Source organism: Ictidomys tridecemlineatus, unplaced genomic scaffold, assembly GCF_052094955.1.
Source record: "Ictidomys tridecemlineatus isolate mIctTri1 unplaced genomic scaffold, mIctTri1.hap1 Scaffold_89, whole genome shotgun sequence".
NCBI classification, from domain to species: Eukaryota; Metazoa; Chordata; class Mammalia; order Rodentia; family Sciuridae; genus Ictidomys; species Ictidomys tridecemlineatus.
The window spans coordinates 236,408-257,397 of NW_027526129.1; the positions used below are offsets into that span (position 1 = coordinate 236,408).

The 20,990-nt window shown below is 36.0% G+C and overlaps 1 protein-coding gene and 1 pseudogene across 3 annotated transcripts; both read left to right on the forward strand.

Moving 5' to 3' along the window:
- Positions 1-2,920: 2,920 nt before the first annotated feature.
- Positions 2,921-10,354, forward strand: LOC144374819 (protein Spindly-like). Of its 3 annotated transcripts, none has more exons than XM_078037584.1 (4): positions 2,921-3,055; positions 7,307-7,482; positions 9,538-9,641; positions 10,167-10,354. In XM_078037584.1, the coding sequence occupies exons 2-4, from the start codon at positions 7,327-7,329 to the stop codon at positions 10,270-10,272; spliced, it is 366 nt and encodes a 121-aa protein (XP_077893710.1). In that variant the 5' UTR covers positions 2,921-3,055; positions 7,307-7,326; the 3' UTR covers positions 10,273-10,354. The 3 variants fall into 3 exon arrangements, with proteins under 3 accessions (XP_077893710.1, XP_077893712.1, XP_077893711.1); XM_078037586.1 differs by lacking the exon at positions 2,921-3,055 and adding an exon at positions 3,204-3,300; XM_078037585.1 differs by lacking the exon at positions 2,921-3,055 and adding an exon at positions 3,229-3,378.
- Positions 10,304-20,280, forward strand: LOC144374809 (protein Spindly-like; annotated as a pseudogene).
- The last annotated feature ends 710 nt before the right edge of the window (positions 20,281-20,990 follow it).

Here is a 20,990-nt window from a genome sequence, read left to right on the forward strand (position 1 = left end):
CCACAAGGAATATGTAAAGGAGAGCGAGATACTTAGTGCTCTCAGTCATCTGGGAAGACTGAGGAAGCTCAGAAAATACCCCGTAGAAAACTGCACAGTAGTTATACCTCTCTAATGTTTGCATTCAGAAATTGTGAGATAGATGTGCTATGCATCTCTGTTAGAGGAGTGCTTTGGGATTTTTCAAAAGCATGAGTCAACAAAACAGTGAGGGGTCAAGTCCACCCAAAATTAATAGAAAGAGCAATTATGAAAGAGCAATAGTTTCTACTTTTTATATGATTTTTAAAATTTTTTAAAAGGGATAATTATATGAAATTTAAATTAGTGTTTCTAAATAAAGTTTTTTTTTGAAGAAGCCATGAACATTTTCCTCTCTGTTTTCTATTGCTCCGTGACTGCTACAGTGACAGAGTATAATCGTTGTGAAAGAGATCACAAAGCCTTCAAAACCTAAAATGTTTACTCTTACCTTCTTTATAGAATAACTGTGGTGACCCCTGATCTAAAGGTGTTTGAGATAAAACTGATTTATACTCTAGAAATTGCTATGCAAAACACTTAGCTCATCCTGTGCTCACTGTATGAAGAAAGTAAGAAATTAGAAAGTATCAAATGCCATTCTCCATTACCATAAAATGAAGTTGATAAGCTAATGGATTTTCAAACAGAAATAAAGTCAACATAGCATATCTTTCAAAATAAAACAAAGGAGCAGAGAAATATAAAGCCTTGGAACAGTAGGCATCTGTATTCAGACAAGTAACAGAGTTTGGATTTGAAGTGTTACTTTCTGTTAAAAAAAAAATATATATATATATACCACTGTTTAGCACCAGACTTAGGAATGATCTGGAAAAAAAATAAAGCAAGCTAAGTCTGAAATAGCTAAGATAAGAGTGGCAGATAATCATACTAATCAAGAGAACACCTTCTTCAAAAAAAAATCCTCATTTCCTATCAGTGAACACATACTGATATACCACTTCATTGTGAAGAAACATAATAGGTTGTACAAATGAAATCCAGGTGTCAACACCTACTTCATGTTTTATTACTCATTAATAACAGACATTGTTGAAATAGAGAATTAAAGCTTTGGATTCTGAGGCAATTTCCCATTCCTGCTGATTCCTAATGTGCTGATTCCAAATGTGCTCAGGGTCGCTAAGTCCAATTCATTCTGTTGATACCCTAGAATCATGTGCATGATTCTTTGATAGGAAGGAGATGACACACCAAGGAAATGAATGCTTGAAGACCTGGGAACAAATCTTACCATCTACCACTCTCTGGCTTTTTAACTCTAGTAAATTATCTAATTTCACCCATTTAAGCTATGTATTTGTAACTACCATAGAGCTTTAACAGGGCCTGATGTTGAAAACAAAACGAAACAAAATTTAAAAATTTGGAATATAAAACTACGAGAAAAAAATGATGTAAAGTGCTATCAATAGCAAACACTATTTTCAAAAAAATTTTCCTCCCTGTGTATGGGTGGATGGAATCAGTGGTAGCAGAGAGGAAGGGATGAGTCTGTATGTCCTAAAAATCCTAGCCTTTCTGGATTATATTGGGGGATTTTCTTAACCCTTGACTGATGGGTGATATTCCTGTTGAATAATAGGAGGCTCTAGCAGGAGACCAAAAGGAGGAAGGAGAGAGCGGTCCAGGTAGTTGAAACGATTAAATTTCATGTGTCAACTTTGTTAAGATACCGTGCCTAGTTGTTTTATGCACCATTAGTCTAGATGTAGCTATGAAGGTAGTTGGAGATGGAATAAATACATAACATCACTGGGAGCTTAGTCAAGATTAACCGTTTTGGAGAGGGTGGGCCTCATTCAATCAGTTGAAGGCCTCAAGAGCCCAAACTGAGGCCTCTTAGAAAAGGAATTCTGTGATATGACAGAAATAGTACCTGAGCTTCCAGCCTGCCAGCTTGCCCTACAAATTTCACACTCAAGACTCTAACATCCACTCCTGTCTGAGTTTCCAACCTGCTGAGCTCCCCTGCATATTTCAGACTTGCCAGCCCCCACAGTTGCATGAACCAATTCCTCAAAATAAATTTCTTTATATATCTCATCTATATCTATCTCTATAGCTGTCTATATTTACATGTCTTACAAATTTCTTAAATGAATCTTATAAATCTCTCTTTCTACTGTAATATATAATGTTTTATATATTGGGAGATACAGAGAGGCATCGCCTATTAATTTTGCTTCTCTGAAGAATTACTGCAGCCCGTTCGTGTTCTGGGGCTCTGACTCAATGCAGGCATCTGTGTCCATCTGTGTATATAATGGGATTCCCGCATTATATATTTCTCCGGCCCTATATCTGAGGTATAATGTGCTTTGGTTTCTCTCTGCTCGAATGACTCTGATTTAAGTGTCTTAAGTATTTCTCACTTGGGCTCTGATAGGGCATGTCACGAGTTATCAGAATAAAAATAAGAAAGTCTCCAAAAAGTATTGGGATGAAGGCCCTCCACTATGAAAAGTCCACAAGAGATTCTGCGGGAAGGTCCTCCGAGGGCACGCGCGCAGTCCGTTGGTGGGTGGACAACGCTGACAACGGCCCCCAAGGTCAGTCCCACCTATCCCTGCCAACCGACACTGTCCCTCCAGAAGGCCCTGTCATAAAACCACAAGCCCCACAAACATAGCAATTTTAAGCAAACACCTAGACGAAAGCCTGGAAAACCACCTGAGGTAAAACTGACACGCCAAGAGGACAGGTCTGCGCCTGCGCCAGCCCAGGGTTCGCCACTCGCACCTGTGCAGTCGTTGCAGGGGGGGGTGGGCGGGGCGCTTCTGCCAAACGCTCCTAGGCGTTGGCTTTTCTCGCGCTGTTAGAGGAACGTTTTGTGAGAAGTGAGAGTTCTCGCGGGAACTGTGTTCAAAAAGCCCTGGCGCTTACAGGACTACTAGGTAAATGAATGGGAGGGCAACTCTCTGGCAGGCTGAGGTTAGCATCACGGATCTGGACGCCCAGACCTCTCAGCTCTTGCCAGCAGCTGGGGGAAGGAGTGAGGACGACAGAGGTAAAGACTAGTGAGAGTGGAGAGGAGCAGTAGGCGGTGGGGAGCAGGGCTTGAGGAAGCCTGGGGCCTGGGTCTTGGCGGAGGCTTTGGCCAAACGCCTTCGATGCCAGAACCCTAAATTCTTATAAGCTGGCTTCCAGTCGGGCCCCAGTCTTCGGTTGGACGTTCTCGCTTCTCTGGGGAACTCTGGCTAAATATGGAAGGCCAGGCGGCTGCTGGGAGCCTCAGACTGATGGCCCCTGGAGGTGCGTTGTCCAGTACGATGGCCCCCTAGCCACTGTGGCAACCCGAATTAAATGTAAATTATACACTGGATTTTAAAGGTAGTATCCCACAAGAGCTGTATCTCTGGCAATTATTATGATTACGAGTTGAAATGATATTTTGGATGCATTGGGTCAAGTAAAACGTCAAGATGAATTTTGTCCTTTGTTTACTTTTTTAAAACGTTACTCGAAACTTTTAAATCATGCGTGTCTCCCTGCCCTATTTGTATTCCATCCATTATCATGTTTAATGTTCTCAATAAGCCTGTAAGATGGTCATTACCCTCCTTGTATTGAAGATGATGAAACAAGGCGTTAAGTTACTTGTCCGAATTCGTGCCACTAGTAAGGGATGGAGGTGGAAGGGCCCAGGCAGCTTTGACTTCTAGAGCTTCCTGTGTTCCAATGTTTTTTGTATGCTGTTTTTTTTTTTTTTGGGGGGGGGCGGGTGGAGCGGTGTACCGGAGATAGAACTCTGGGGCCCTCAACCACTAAGCCACATCCTCAGCCCTGTTTTGTATTTTATTTAGAGATAGGATCTCACTGAATTGCTTAGGGACTCGCCGTTTCTAAGGCTGGCTTTGAACTTGGGATCCTCCTGACTCAGCCTCCCAAGTCACTGGGATTATAGGCGTGAGCCACTGCGCATGGCTTGTATGCTGTTTTGAGAGGCCAGACAGAAATGTGAGCACCAGGCTTTGGAAATGGACTCTGGTTCCCATCTCATTTAGGTCCTGAGTGACTGATAACCCTGAGCAAGTTACTTAACCTTTCTGTGCCACATTAAGATTGTATGTTTAAAATGTAAGTTCTTCTACACTATGAGATCTTTGAGAACATTGCTAAGAAAATGTACATAGATACCAAGCAAAATTTATGGCACATATTAGTTTTAGTTCATCCATGGCTAAAGGATAGGTTAACTCTTTGCAGGTTGATAGATTAATTCTTTTTTCACTCATTAGAGCTCAGCTGAAAAGTCACGTAATCAGGGAACTGTTCCCTCTTGTTATAGGCTTAGATACCACCTTAGTTACAGCTCTCCCTTTTGCACTTATCACACTTGTAACATTATAGTTTAGTTATTTGATTTGATGCCTTTCTACTAATGTACTATAAAATTCAAGAAGACAAAATATTTTCTAGTGTTTGGATCATTATTTTATCCTCAACACTAAGCGCATTGTCTGACATGTAATAAAATTCCAGCAAATTTTTTGAATGAATGAGAACTAATGTTTTGGCTTCCTTGTGTATTCCTTAATTGGAGGCCTTGAGGTTAACCTCATTTTTATTTTGATAGATGGAGATAATAATAATGGCTTAACATGGGCTCATGAAGAGCATTAAATGAAATGATGTATTTGAAGCACTTCTTTTAGCAGGTGGTAAATCCCCAAAAAATATAAGTTATTGTTAATAAAGCAACAGTTAGCTGGCTAGCTTCACTGTATATAGGTTTTGAAAAGGTCTTGCATTTTAAAGTAGTCTGCACTGGTTAGTTTATGGTATCTATTTTACCCTATTATAAAACCCTATATCTCCTACCTACTGATTCTCAGTTAAGAACTTTGTTTTCTAATTCAGTGATAAGTGAGGCATTTAAAAGGTCACACTAGGGTTGGGGATGTAGCTCAGTGGTATAGCACTTGCCTAGCATGGGTCAGGCAGGCCCTGGGTTCAATCCCCAATACCCTGCTACCAAAACATAAATGAACAAAAAACCAACTAGGTTTACTTCAATATACTCCCTACTATATCTCCCTAGTTAATCAGTATCTATATTGTATGCTTTGTTTTCATTTCAGAGAAGATATCCATGCTACATTCTCAGTACATTAGACCTCATCCTCTAGTCAAGGACATCACTCTGGCAGTTCTCCAGTATCTCCTATGTCATCTTCTGTCATGAATTTATCCTAGGGTATACACACATATTGTTTTGTATCTTTAAAATAGTAAGTAAATTTGTCTCTACTTCCATTCCAGCTACTATCCTATTTGCTTTTTGAAGCAAAACTGTATTTTCTGTCACTTTTTCATCTCCTACCATTCTCTATCATATTCATTTCAAGTGGGCTTTTACCCCATCTTCCCACCAAAATTCTCTTGGGGTCACCAGTGACCTCCATAAATTCAAAATCCAGTGGCCAATTTGACTTAGCAGCAGCGTTTGATATGAGCTCTCCTACCTCCTTAATACACTTTGTTTATTGGCTTCTAAGACAGCACATGCTCTTGATTTCCTCCTTACCTCACTGTTAACTCCTGAATATACTTTACATCTTTTTCCTCACCTTCTAGTAGGGTTCAGTCCTTCGTCCTCTTCTCTTTGTTATGTTCATCCTCTGTTGATACTCAATCTGAAGGACTTGTGCTGATAACTTCCAAATTTATATCTCTAGCCTATACCCCTCTCCTACATATATATTCATTCAGCTGCCTGCTTGACATTTTTCATGCAAAACTTGAAATCCTGGTCCCCCTGGCCCCCCCAAAACTTTACATCAATATCTCAAATGAGGGCAACTCCATTCTGCTAGTTGCTCAGGGCATAGCCTTGAAGGTACTTTTACTTTTTAAAGGCATTTTTTATTTTGCTATATTCCATATATAAGAAAATCATGTTGGCTTTACCTTTAAAATATAGGTAGAATCTGGGCATTTCCTACCTACTATGCCACCACCTAGCATGAGGCATTATCTCAGATGGTCTCTCTGCTTCCAATTTTGTTTCATCCTAACTATTCAACACAGCAGTGAAATGATTCTCTTAAATTTTACCAAATTGTCTACTTCAGACTTTGAAGTGACTTCCCATTTTACACAAGCTAGAAGCCAAACTCTTTATAATGGACTGATCTGCCGGCTCCTTTATTATCTGTGACATAAATTCTAGCTCATATCTTGGACTCTTTTTCCATATTAGGGTTTCCCATCTGCCTGGAACATTTCTTCCACACAATGATGCATACCTATTTCCCATCTTTTGCCTCCTATTTACACCACCTATCTCTTTTGAGCTTTTGTTTTTCTTCCAATTCTATTTTCTAATGTATTTAATTTTTATGCTGTTACTTATTATTTTCCCCTCTTGGAATGTAAGTTTAATGAATGAGTAACTTTGCCAGTTTTGCGTCATAATGATCTGAAGTGCCCAGAATGAAGCCTAGCTAATGGGGCATTCAGTAAATGTTTGTTAAATGCATGATTCTATAAAATTAAGACATAGGGAATCATCTGATGCTCTATGAAAGCAAAGTCCAGTTTCAGTTTGGCTTAAAGGGACTAAGGCCAAAGAGGAAGGGACGATAAATGAGGTTAAGTTAAAGTACAGTTATCCTATGTATAAACTTGTAAGGCTTAGCCTGGAAATTGCTCTGAACATAGTTTCTATTTTACATACTCTGTTAAGAGTAATTAGAAAAATACTGTGAATCTGTTTCCAATGAAACAAATACATTAAGCAAAGTAGTACTACTATAAAAAAATAAGACAGGATATTCTTTACTTTATCTTGTGAGTCTGATTTAAAACTGTCTTTTTATACTCTTAAGTAGCAGTCATGCATGTATACCATAAAGTTTCTTGGTTTCTGTCATTGCTCTCTTTTTACTTTGATTATTTTGACAGTAACACAATTATGAGACTAATTCTACCTTAGTAATTATGGACATTTAACATATAACAATTGAAAAATTGAATAGTTTCCTAATGTTGAGTTTCTTAGGAGCACAATTGAGTGTATTCTTTTTTTCTGTTCTTTTTGGTTTGGTCTCAACTCAAGTAAAAAAATTATCAGAACAATTTTTGCTCTTAGAACAAGAATGCAAATTTGACTCCTTACAAGTCAGGAATAAAATCTCAATATTATGTTTCTATATGATAGTAGCACTGGGGATACATGGTTCCTTTATTATTGGTTTTATTGTAGGGGGCTTTTTTGTTTAAGCTCAAAAAATTGTATTTCTTCTATTTATAATAGTCTAAAAACAGGAAAAGAACATGGAGGCAGATATTGCAGATCTTCGAAGCAAGCTCAAAGAGGATGAAAAAGAGCGACTAAAAGCTGCACAGTATGGTTTACAACTATTGGAGAGCCAAAGTGAATTGCAAAATCAATTAGATAAATGTCGTAATGAAATGATGACCATGACTGAGGTAAGACTATGGATTCCTCTGTTTGTGAGGGTGTGCTTAGCTATTGAAGGTTTATTTTGTCTAGCAGTAATTATTTTATTTTCTGAAGATCTAATTTCCTATCTATGCCATTTTCATTAAAGGTGAATAAGTTAATGAATTCCTGATATTCTTTCCAAAGCAGTGTCTTCTGAGTTTCAATTATGTTTACTCTTTCTACCACAATTTACCTACCATATTTATCACTAAGTTTTGTTTGTCCACACTCTTCATAGGTGACCTCACTTATTTTGGAGCTTTGAATATCATTTAAATGCCCCCAGTAGTTTAGTGACCTAAACTGTTTAATTAACAATTAATTAAGAGTTCAAGGGAGGAGCAATAGTCCTCCCTTGAACTCTTAATTAATGTATTCAATTGCCCACTTAAGAGTATCTCAAACTTGATATAAACAAACAGAATATTTAATTCCCTGTCTACTAATCAAACATTCTCTGTCTTTAGTTTATTTATTTAGTAAATTGAATGACATTCAGTTGCTTGACCCAAAGATCTAGAAGTCTCACATTTAGTCCACAAATTCTTAGGGACATGATTTATAAAACATCTATCTAGGCCACTGTCTTCTTTCTCCCAGCCTTCTAACCAGATTGCCTGCTCCATCATTGCCATTCAGATCATTCTTTCTCAATGTAGAATCATTCTTTCTCATGGAAAAGCACAAGAGATCATGTCATTTCCTTTCTCAATCTGCATAAGGCTTTCAATTGTATTTACAAAAGACAGTCTGAGGGTTTATACATCCCTATGTGATTTGACTTCTGCTGTCCTTCAAAAGCTATTGTGTTAGTGCAAGAATTTTTAGAGGAGAAATGTTTGGATTATGAGAGCTTTAACCTGATCTGTGGATTGATCCACTTAAATGGATTAACTGAGTAGTAACTTTAGGCAGGTAGAGTGTGACTAGAGGAGTTAAGTTACTGGAGGAGTGACTGGAATTTTGTCCCTGGTGAGCAGAGAGCTCTCTCTCTCTCTGCTTCCTGATTACCATTTTCTAAGCTATTTCCTCCCCCCTCTAAGCTACTTTCCTCCCCTCCCCCTTTCACTATGATATTCTACCTCACCTTGGGCCCAGAGCAATAGAGTTGGCCATCTGTGGATTGAGACCTGAAACCATGAACCCCAAGTAAACTTCTCCTTACATTGTTCTTGTTAGATCTTTTGGTCACCGAGACAAAAAAAAAAAAAAAATAGCTGATGAAAACATACCCTTAGCAAATATTAAAAGAAAAAAAAAATCTAGTGTTTTCAATTCTAGGGCCTAATCCAAGGTTGCATGTTTTACCATGAAGTCTCTTCAATCTTCCTTAATCTGGAACAGTTTCTCTTTCTTTATTTTGACATTTTTGAAGAAAAATTTGTTTATATGACTTTATCTCTGTTTCTTCTAAAAACTATTAAAAGTATTATACTTTTAGCTAAATTTGCAGTGTGTCACTTGGCAGGTATATGTAGTCTATCCCTGAGGCTTTGTGCTTTGAAAATTGTGACCTTAAATTAGGAGGATTTTAAAAAGTGCAATCTCTGAAATTCTTTGCAAGTTTTTAAACATCTGCTTTTTTTTCCAGTAAAGAAAATATTCAAAGAGTAAATCAGAATATTTAAAGCATGGATACCAAAAATAACCTCAAGAATCTCCTCTCTTTTTTCGTATTTTTCCATTGTATAGCTTTGTCATACCAGAATTCAACCCCAAAAGCATTTGCTTCTCTCATTCTAAAAGCCAGGAGAGTGAAATCCTAAGACAGGTATAGTTGGGACTCAGAGATATGAGTGCGAGTTAGATCTGGATTCAGAATCTAGCTCTTGATTTACTTGCCGGTAGTACCTTGAGCCACTTTTCTTACCTGAGGAAGGACTGGTGGTTCTTGTACCTACTGCACTCAGGTAAGTGGGTGGATCTTTGAAGAGTATTTGTCAAAGGATGAGAGATTAACATGTGGCTGCTGCCACTGTTAATAAGCATACAGTAACCTAATTTGTTATGTAAGTAATAAGAATTTTTTCTTTCTTTAGAATTTATATGAAAGTATGGATTTAAAACCTTCAGGCAACTCTGGTGCTCTGGAAGATAACACCTATTATACAGATTTACTTCAGCTAAAGCTTGAGAACTTAAAGTAGGTGTCTGGGTTGGCAGATGGAAGTTAAAGACTTTTTATTTATTTTAATAGATGGTATTCAAATAATAACAAATTTTTAAGTTCAAATTGCCAAAAGAAATTTCCATAGAAAAGAAAGTCAATAACATGTCTTTGTGTAATACATGAGTTTTATGCAAGATTTAATAATTACTAATTACTGAAGAATACTTTCAGTAAATAATTTGTGTTTAGCTTTTTAGATTGGTAAGTAAAAAGGACTTTCATGTAGAAAATATTCTTATAATCCAAATTTCTCAAGAATAAGTATCTCATAACTTAAAGGGAATTTATGCATGAATCACCTTGGAATAATGTATGAATTTTGGCAGCGGGGAATGCTATTGTTAAACTTTAATTATTTGTTGTTTCTTTGTTACTAGAAATCCCAAAGAAATATATTTTTAACCAAGTGTTCAAATATAAAATTAGAGATTCATCCCACTAAGTTATTCACAAAATTATATATTAACATTCCTTGGTTCTTCTTTTCTGTTACTGTAGCAAAGAAAATGAAAGCAGCAAAAGTGAATTGTCCATACAGCGGAGGAAAGCATTGTTTGAGAGCCAGCGGAACCCTGGATATCGAGCAAAAACTTTTTGCAAATGAAAGATGCCTTCAGCTTGCAGAAAGTGAAAATATGAAACTGAGAGCTAAGCTAGATGAATTAAAGCTGAAGTATGAACCTGAAGGTATGCAAGTTTCGTATGTTTTTTTCTTTTAAGTCCTAAGTAGCACTGAGAAAGTGTATCAACATTTTTTTTCAAACTATAGCTTTTAGCAAATCTCATTACAAACCAATTTTGTGGTTATCAATCTGTAGTTAATAAGGGAAATTTACAACTGAAAAATTCAAAGGGAACTAGGTATGAATGAATGTGATATGTGGCTATTTTGGATGTCTAGGTTTCATCATACTGTCACTTGAGGCTTATCCACTTTAAATCGTAGCATATTGTCATACCAAAAAGTTAAATAAGCAGCTAATGTTGGAAGTTATCCTAATTCAGATTATTTATAGAAGATCTAAACACAGTTTAGGTTTAAGTGCTTGTGATTATTCTTCCGCCGATGAAAGTCTAGGAGGCATTGCAGGATTCAGACTCCTTTTGTGTTTGTCTGCCAGTATCCCATTGAGCAGAGTTGATTTATGTGGCCTTGCTGTCACAGCAAGGCAAGATTGAGAAAATTCAATCTTGATTCTCAGGGGCCATGTTCCAACTAAATATTGGGAATTCTATATTTTTTATTGACATATAATAATTGGACATTTATTATGTTTCTATTTATATATACATTGTGTAATGATTAAATGAAGGTAATTAGCATGTGATCACCTTAAATATTCATTCTTCATTGAGAACACTCAACTTCTACAAAATCAACCTGGTTTGGATTCCACAGATGAATAGGAATGTGTAGTGTTTTCCTTTTTGTGCCTGACTTATTTCATTTAACACAAGATCCTTAGGTCATTCAAGTTGTCACAAATGACAGGATTTCATACCTTTTTTATGAATGCATAGTATTCCATTACTTATACATATCACATTTTCTTTCTCCATTTATGGGAATTCAGATATCTGGAAAAACACACACACACACACAAACACTTGGTATTGGGATTGCTGGGTCACATGTTAATTCTATTTTTAATTTTTGAGAAACTTCCATACTATTTTCCATAATGACTACTAATTTATAGATCCACTCACAGTATATGAGAGTTCTCCTTTCTCCATATCCTCACCAGAATTTCTTTTTTTTTTTTTTTTAGATAATAGTTATTCTAACTTGGGTGAAATAGTTTCTCATTGTGTTTTTAATTTGCATTTTTCCTGATGTTTAGTGATTTAGTGGTGTTGAGAATTTTTTCGTAAACCTCTGTATTCTTTAGAAAAATGTCTGTTCAGGTCTTTTGCCCATATTTAAAATCAGATTATATTAAGGGTTTTTGCTATTGAGTTCTTTTAGTTCCTTATAGATACTACATAGTAATGCTTTGTCAGCTGTATAATTTGCAAGCAGTTTCTTCTATTCTGTAGTTTTTCTTCACTTTGTTGATTGTTTTCCTTGCTATAGAAACTTTTAGTTTGATATTATCTGGTTTGCTTGTTTTTGCTTTTGTTTCTCTTGCTTTTAAGGGATTGTCTAAAAAACATTTGCCCAGACCGAGGTCATGTAGCATTTCCCTATGTTTTCTTCAAGTAATTTTATAGTTTTTAGTTGATTTTTGTATATGATAAGAGAGAAGTCTGGCACAAAAAGACAAACACTACATGATCCTATTCATCTGTGAAATTTAAAAAAGGTTGATTTTGTAGAAGTTGAGAATGTTCTCAATGAAGAAATAATGAGTATTCATGGTTCTACATGTGGAGATCCAGTTTTCTCAGGACCATTTATTAAAGGACTGTCCTTTCCCCAGTATGTGTTCTGAGCTCCATTGCTCTCTTCACTGTTTTTGTGCCCGTATCATGCTATTTTGGTCAGTTTAGCACTGTAGTATATTTTGAAGTCAGGTACTAGGATTGTTCCAGTTTTGTTCTTTCTGCTCTTTGACTATTTGAAATTTTATTGTTTAAGACAGGTTAGGATTATTTTTTTCTTATTCTGTAAAGAAAATTATGGAATTTTGATGAGGATTGCATTGAATTTGTAGATTGCTTTGGGTAGAATGAATATTTTAACAATATTAATTCTTCTAGTTCATGAATATGAGATATCTTGCCATGTTTTTCTGTCTTTTCAATTTTCACCAGTGTTATATGGTTTTCACTATAGAGCTCATTCATCTCCTTGATTAAATTTTTTCCTAGGTATTTTATTTCACTTTTTTTTAAAACCATAGCTTTTATAAATGGGATTACTTTCCTTATTTCTTTTTCAGATAATTTGCTATTTTTGAATGGAAACACTACTGACTTTTATATATTGGCTTTAGTATCTTATATCTTTACTGTATTTATTAGTTCTAATAGTTTTTAAGTAGAGTATTCAGAATTTTCTGTAAAAGATTGTATTATCTGAAAACAGGGACGGTTTCCTTTACAATTCGGCTGCCTATTATTTCTTCCTTTTATCTAATTTCTCTGGCTAGGACTTCAAGTTCTGTGTTGAGTCATAACAGTGAATGTTGGTGGCATCCTTGTCTTGTTCCAGATCCTAAAGGAAACACTTTGATTTTGACCCTGTTGAGTATGATATCTGTGGGTTTATCATCTATGGCCTTTAATATACTGAGATGTGTTTCTTCTATGCCTAATTTATTTAGAGTTTTTATCAAAAAAGGATGTTAAGTTTTATCAATTTTTTTTCTATTGAAATGGTCCTATGGTGTTTGCCCTTTTGTCTGAAATGTGATATATCAGCTTGTTGATTTGTATTTTAAGCCATTCTTTGATCCTAGGGTGAATTCCATTTGATCGTGATATTTAATTATTTTGATATGCTGTTGCCTTCTGCTTTCCAGAATTTTTTATTTTCAGGTTTTCCAATTTGTTTGTATTTACTAGTTCTTAAAATTCTTTGTTTCTGTGAGGTCAGTTAAGGTTTCCCTTTTCACCTCTGATTTTTTAAAATTTATTTGAGTTTTTTTTTTTTTTTTTTTTTTTTTTTGGTCTGGCTAAAGATTTATTCATTTTGTTTATCTTTTCAAAAACCAATTATTCATTTATCTTTTATTTTCTTTTTTCCTCTATTTTGGTTATTTGTGCTCTGATCCTTACCATTTCTTCCTTCTACTAATTTTGGTCTTATTTTTTTTCTTATTTTTTTCTAGTTTATTGAGATGAGACATTGAGATCTTTCTTCTTTTTTTAAAAAAATTTTAAATTTTTTTGAACCTTTATTTTGTTTATATGCAGGGCTGAGGATTGAACCCAGTGCATCTTACGTGCTAGGCAAGCACTCCACCACTAAGCTGTTCTCTTCCTTCTTTTTTTGAAGTAGGAGTTTATTGCTATAAACTTCCTTCTTAGAATTGCTTTTGCTGAAAGCATAAAGTTTTGGCATATTTGGTATATTTTCATTTTTACTTGTGAAAAGAAATATTTAAATTTATCTTTTAATTTCCTCATTGACTTATTGGTTGCTTCTAAGTATGTTTAATTTTTACATCTTTGTACAGTTTCTGATGTTCTCTTTTGTGGCCTGACATGATACCCTTGAGAACATTTCATGTGCAGTTGAGAGGAATGTGCTGCAGCTGGTGCATGGAAAGGTCTGTAACTTCTGTTAGCTCCATTTGGTCTAGAGTACAGTTTAAAATCTGATGTTTCTCTGCTAGTTTTCTGGCTAGATGCTCTTCCATTGCTAGAAGTGGGCTGTTAAAGTACCTTATCACCACAAAAAAATTGCTGCCTATCGATCTACATTTAATAATGCTTGCTTTATGTATTTAGACATATTTACAATTGTTGTATACTCTTTTTTTGTTCTGTAATGGCCTTGTCTCCTTAGTTTTTGACTTGAAGCATATTTTATTTAAGTATAACAACTCCTACTCTCTTTTGGTTTCCATTTCAATGGAATATCTTTTTCCATTTGTTCACAATCTATCTATTCCTTACAAGTGAGTGTCTTGTAGGCAGCAGAGTCAGATTTGGGTACTGTCATGTAATTACTTGTTTTCTGGTTGTTTTGTACATCTTTGTTCTTATCTTCCTGTCTTCCTTTGTTAAGTGATTTTTTTTTTCCTATCAGCATGTTTTGATCCCATGGTTTTTATTTTCAGTGTATCTATTTAAGGTTTTTGCTCTGTGGTTACCATGAGGCTTTCACAGAACATCTTATAATTACAACAGGTTATTTTGAGCTGCAACAACTTAATTTCAAAACAAAAAAGAAAAAAAAGCCTTCTACTCTTCAACTCCATTTCTCTCCCATATTTTGAGTTTTTGATGTTAAAATTTACATCTTTTTATATTACATATCCCTTAGCAGATTACTGTATTTGTATTAGTTTTGTCCTTTAGGCTTCTTACTAAGGATATAGATGGTTTACATCCCCTAATTCCCGTGTTATTTTGGATGTATCTGAATGCTCACTTTTACCTGTGGGTTTTTATACCTTCAGATGTTTTCATATTAGACATTTTCATCGTTTTTTTTCTCTTTGCATTTGAAGAACTCCCTTCAGCCTTTCTTGTAAGATAGTCTGTTGCCATGAGTGCATTCAGGTTTTGTCTGGGAAGGTCTGTCTTCCCTTTACTTCTGAAGAAGCTTTGGTGGGTACATTATTCTTGGTTGGCAGATGTTTTTCCTTCAGCAGTTTGGATATCATCTCATTCCCTTATGTCCTTTGGGTTTTTGCTGAGAAGTCCACCAGTCATATTAGAATTCCCTTCTGTGTCACTTTCTTCTTTCTTTCCTCTTGCTGCTTTCATAGTCCTCTTTGTCTTTGACCTTTGAGAGTTATTTGGGTTGAATCTGATTGGCAACCTTTGATTATCCTGTAATTGGGTGTTTGTATCTTAGATTTGGAAAGTTTTCTGTTATATTTTTGGATAAACTTAATTCTAACCTTTTGTCATTCTCTAGATCCTCTTGGACACCAATGACATAGATTTGCTGTTTTAATGGTGTCCCAGAGATCTCATGAATTTTCTTCATTCTTTTTCATTCTTTTTTCTCCTCTGTTTTCAAATAGCCTGTTATCAAGCTCACCAATTCTTTCCTCTTCTTGGTCAGTTCTGCTATTAATGCCCACCAGTGGCTTTTTTATTTCATTTATTTATCAGCTCCAGAATTTGATTTTTTAAAATTATTTCAATCTGTTAAATGTCTCCTTATAAATTTTTCTTAATTGGTCCTCTGTTTTCTTGAAGTTTCTTGAGTTTTTTTTAAACCAGATATTTTAAATTCTTTGTCTGCCAAATCATGCATATGAATGTCTTTTGGGTTTATCTTTGGCAATATGTTTTGTCTATTTGATAAAGACATCTTTCCTTGGCTCTTCTTAGTTATTGTAACATATATCTTTGTCTCTTCATTGATGAATTAGGTATCTCTTTCTTTTTTTTTTTCCAATCTGGACTTGTTTGTGACTATTCTACTCCAGTAGGCTTGTTTAGACATTTTTAGCAGACTGCCTATGGTATTCCATTTCAGCATTAGAGGGCACCCTGAGCTCAGGTTAGATGCAGGTTTTTTGACAACTCTGCTGCTAGTGCAGTTTCCAACCTGGATGGACCCATGGGAGATTCATGGAGTACACTCAAGGCATGTGGGAGAGCCAGTCAGGCTCTTGAGTCCAGAGGATCTATGAACCCCTCCTCCAGCAGTAAACATTTCTAAACATTCTGTCTGCTAGCATGTCTCCTCTGGCAGGGATGGAGGGCCAGTGCCAAGTTCTGTGTGCTAGTTCGAGCCCTACTTCTCCTTCCTTCTAGCTGGTCTCAGGAGCATCCCATGGAGTATTCTCAGTGCTTGCTGTGAGCCCATGCAGTGAGACTCCCACAGAGGGACTCTGGTGGTGAGGAAGTCAAATATCTTTTTTTTTGCTTACTTTTTTTAGTATATACACTGAGTTCTGGGGGCTTTCTGCAGGTGGTACCATGAAAGCTTGGGAACAAAGTGTTGCAGTAACAGGGAACCTTTCCCCTTGTGGGATTCACAGTCTAACTTACCTTTTCTAGTTTTCTTAGTTCTTGTGAATGTATTTTTGTGGCATATAGTTATTTAGCTTGGTCGTTCTGTAGGGGATTTATCACTGGAGATTTCTACCCGACCTCTTCTCTTACAGTTCTAGCCTTTAAGGAAAAATGTTTGAACAGTTATTAGAGCAAGTCACATCACTGAGAAAAAATAGCCCAATACACCCTCTGCCTCTTGTATACTACAAAAAATGAACTTTACTATGTATAAATTTTAAAATAAAAGGGCAAATGTAAAGAAGTCCATGAATGTGATGGTCCTAACTCCCTCCCCTCCCCAAAAGGTATTGTCAACATGTTTTAGGTTAAGGATTCTCAACGGGTTTCTGCCCCCGCCCTGTTGACAGGCTGAACTCTGTTCATTGTGGTCAATAGTGGGGAAAATGTAAACAATGAGAAGTTTTTTATATTGTTTTAAAAGACTTCTCTTTCTTTTGTCCTTTTTCTCTTCCCTGATCCTAGTAAGCTCCTGTGAGTAAAAATTACCCATTAGGAATTTCAGGGGTAGTGTGCTGAACTGAACACAGCAAAGGGACAGGAGGATGGTTAGTAAATCCAGATGATCTGGGTTTCAGAGGAGCAGCAAGGGATATCCAATATTTAGAGTTTGACCTGTTCTTTTCATTTAATCCTTGTAACAGACAAAGCAAAGTAAGTATTTTTAATCCGCATTTTGCAGATTTAGAAACCTTAAAATGTAGGATGATTAAATACTTTCCTAAGGTCATCCAGCTGCTAAGTGCCAGACTTGACCCTAAACTCCCTGACTGTTTGCCACTGCATCTTTATCTCCATGGCACCAAGGTCACCCTTAGGAACCATCTCCCCTTAGAATTTTTTATCAAAATACCACAAAAGAACATTTTATTCATTCCTAGAATTCCTGTATTGAGTTCCCAAGGAAAAATTTATGCTCAAAATAATCTATAAAAGCTTTTATTAATGCAGTCTATGAAAAAGAAAGAAAAAGAAATAGATTTCAGTGAGGTGATGAGTGGATTTTGAAAGAATAGAAAAAAGGAAAAGACTTTATGTATAACCGCTCTCCCTTGGTCTGTCTTTTGTTTATTGACTGGATTTTTCTAATGGTTTTCATTCTCAGAGAAAATCAAAGTTCCTATACTCAAAAAGAGGTGGGAGGTGCTACCTCTGGATTTGACCCCTGCTGAAGACGAATGTGCCAGTGGTGCTGCCTGGGAAGGAACTTCTAGATTCCCACCTCACAAGGAGACACAGTCCTGTCCTAACCCTTCAGAAGGTGACTTGCAGTTAGAAAAGTCAGTATCTGCAAACACTCCCACTGCCCCTCTCTCTCCTCACAAAAATCTGCCCGTGGATGTGCAGCAGCCAAAGAAGGAGAAGAAATGTGTGACGCTTGCTCAAGCCTTAAGTGAAAAAAGTGAGAACATGCCTGGCTCTCTCAGGTCAGTGTCCTCTTTTCATGTCAGCCAGCAGCCCTCCCTTTCTCTCCCTTCTCGCTGCATGAGCTATGCTCTTTGTCTCTTTATCTGTCTTCTCAATATTGCATGCAGTCTAATCCCCTAGTTTCATCTGCCTGCCTTCAACTTCTCTAAAACTTTGAGAAAGACAAAAATGATTGCAAGGGGAAAGGACTCCTGAAGAAGGGAGTCATTAGAAAGTCACACATCTCTCTTGTTGGTTTGAATAAATGTGCTATTACTTTTCTCCTGGTAAAGGAGTAGCCATGAAGGAACAATCAACTTACCTTCTCAAAGGTTTTACAGTAGTCTGAAGACAGTTTAGTTAAGAAAATGTAGGTGAAGTTTTCTATGGCTTTTGATGATGTTTATACCAGTCCTTCAGACATTACTTTTAATTATTTTGACATTTTTAAATATCCAAGGTAATTTGTTTCCATTTTTTCTAAAACATCAAAGCCTCCAATTTCTGCATAATTGAATTTGTGACTTAAAAGAGAAAGTGTCAGATATGTGTATCTGAAGGACCAGTTGAAGGGCCTTGTCCTTTAAAAGAAATAGAAGTGAGAAGGTAAGAGCAAGTGAACAGAGGGAAGAGGATGTAACTGGCTGCAGCTGGAGTACTGGGCATGCACAGCAGGATCTGGGTAGGATAAACAGAAGTGAGTGAGGGAAATGGAGGGGAAATCAAGATGAAGGTTGTGTAATGCAATGGCAGGTATATTAAAAATAAATATTTTTAGACATGTAAAATTCAAACTTGTTTCTGTGAAAGTAGCCAGGTTGGGTTGTCTCCAATGAAGTGAGGTTTTTAAGGTGCTACTAGGGCTACTTTGTTATTAGAAAGAAGGGAACAGAGTCAGGCATTTTCTGTGTGCATTTGATCGAAAAAGTAAAACAGTCCATCATATGTAAAAGAACTTCCTTGTATGTTTTATCTGATTTTTCTTTAAATTTTCAGTGCTTCTAAATGTACTCAACAATGATAAAACTCAAGATGCTGTTGTTATTGTAAGGAAAACTAATTAATTATTTCCTTCCTTGAGTTTTTTTATAATGTTGTAAGTCACATAAAATAAGAGCTTGATATTCTTGAGGAAATGAAAAATGGATGCTACCTGACAGTACCCATAGTGCTAACTGTTCTGCAGGCCGTGCATGTGTGTGTGTTGCTCACTGTGGGAGTGTGCATATGGCCAGTGCGGGTTTGCGTGGCTCACGGTGTGGGTGTGTGTGTGGCCTGTATGGTCTTCCAGAGGTGGATTTCCAGAACCGATCAGTGCATATCTTGCCAGCTATGTGGCCTTCATTTCTTCTTCTGCTTTTTTGTGCTTGAAAAAAATATTGCTTCAATGTATCTAATTAAATTGTTTGACTCAAATTGCATATTGGAAACTATTTGCCTTGCTAGTTAAACAAAAACAAATAAAATACCACAAAACACTTTATTTTTATTTATTTATTTTTTTTGCATGTGTGTGAGTCCATCTGCTCACTGCAGACATTTCCAACCTTGTGTCTTGCATGCTTAACTTAGATACACAATCTGAAGATGATTTTATAACAAGTGGCTTTTATTTGAAACTTCACTGTTGCATGCTTTATAAATTTAATTGATGCGCTTCTTTAAAGTGTTCGCAGGCCTATTTTATTATCTCCCCACTGTTTATATTTTCCTTTAACTATTCTCCTAGTTGAAACTCAGTTTGAGTGTGTTTTCATTGTCTGAGACAGACATCTGTGCAGCCAGGATCCCATGGTGTTTTCATCTTGTGCATGGGCCTCTTGTGTGTCATGTTATCTTTAAAATACTGCTCCAGCATTTCAATTTTTGTGTTATGTGTACTTATCATGATAGATATCTCATCAGATTTAATTCTTTAATCTAGGCCTTAACAGGCCTTTTTTATCAACCTTAACATATTTACTAGACATTTAAAAATCAAGTCTATTGATAAGAATAATTCATTTCAAGAGTCATTTAGTATTTTAATGGTACTGGAGTCGACTAATATTTTTCTTATTAAAAAAAATAGCACCATTCCTCCTTAGAGACTCAATATATTACGGGTTTGTTTCTCTATTTTTTTTCCTTAACTACATTTGAATTTAGAGTGGATGCTTTAATGCCTGTAGGTTAGCCGCTGAGTCAATGCTTCAAACAGACGTTAATGAAAGTAAAGAACCTGCAAGCAAATTGGAAAAAGAACCTTGTAAGAAATCACACCCTATTGTATACGTGTCCTCCAAATCCACTCCGGAGACCCAGTGTCCTCAGCAGTAAGGACTTCTCTCTTATCAGAGGGAAGTACTACTTGCCCTGAGGTTACTGAGGAGTTTAGTTAAGAGCCAGAGTGGTACCAGAGTTCCAAATACTCATGTCTCCTCATTGTATCAAGAGCCGGCATTTCCATGCTTCTCAACCAGGCTTTCAATTTTGATTGTGATCCTAAGGAGAGTTTCTTAAGTGATGACCCTTCATGGATCTTCTGTGATTCACACTGAATAAACTGTTAACGGAAGGAAGACTATACTTAACTTAAATCTACATGCAGTATAGTGTCTGGATTTTTTTCAAGTGAAGTGAATATTTTAACCTACCTTCAGAGCCATATATTCAGAGAATGAACTAATATACTATTATATTTTTGTATGTAATCTTTTTATGAACTTAGTTTTTCGTTGTATTGTAAAAATAGGAAATTTGATTTGAAAATATATATTGTTATAGATTTTGTCAGTGTTTAAAGCACCTATATGTATCTTTATTTATGTTCACTTTATGACTGAAGCATATGAGACAAATAATTTTAAAATATGAAATAAAATTGCAACAATTTCTCCTCTTTGTGTTTTCTTATTCTGTGTGGATAACAGGATATTATCAAAAAAGAATAAAGGTGTGGTCAAAAAAAGAAACTTCAGGGATTCTCAATTCCTTGATACCTATGATCTTACATATAAATATATGTATGTTATATATAACTTTATATTTTGTGAATATATACCTATATGTTAAGATTTAATGCTAAGCTTTCTAAATGAATATAGATTGGTTCATAGCAATTTCATGTATATTTTCTATAGGTGGGTGAATTAGGGTTCTTCCATGTACATATACCTACATATTTTCACATTCATTCATATTCACAAGCATTTCTGAATCCAATGTACTGAATTAGAAATGTTTCATTTAGTAAATTAAGTCTGAATAGAAATCTAGGAGCAACAC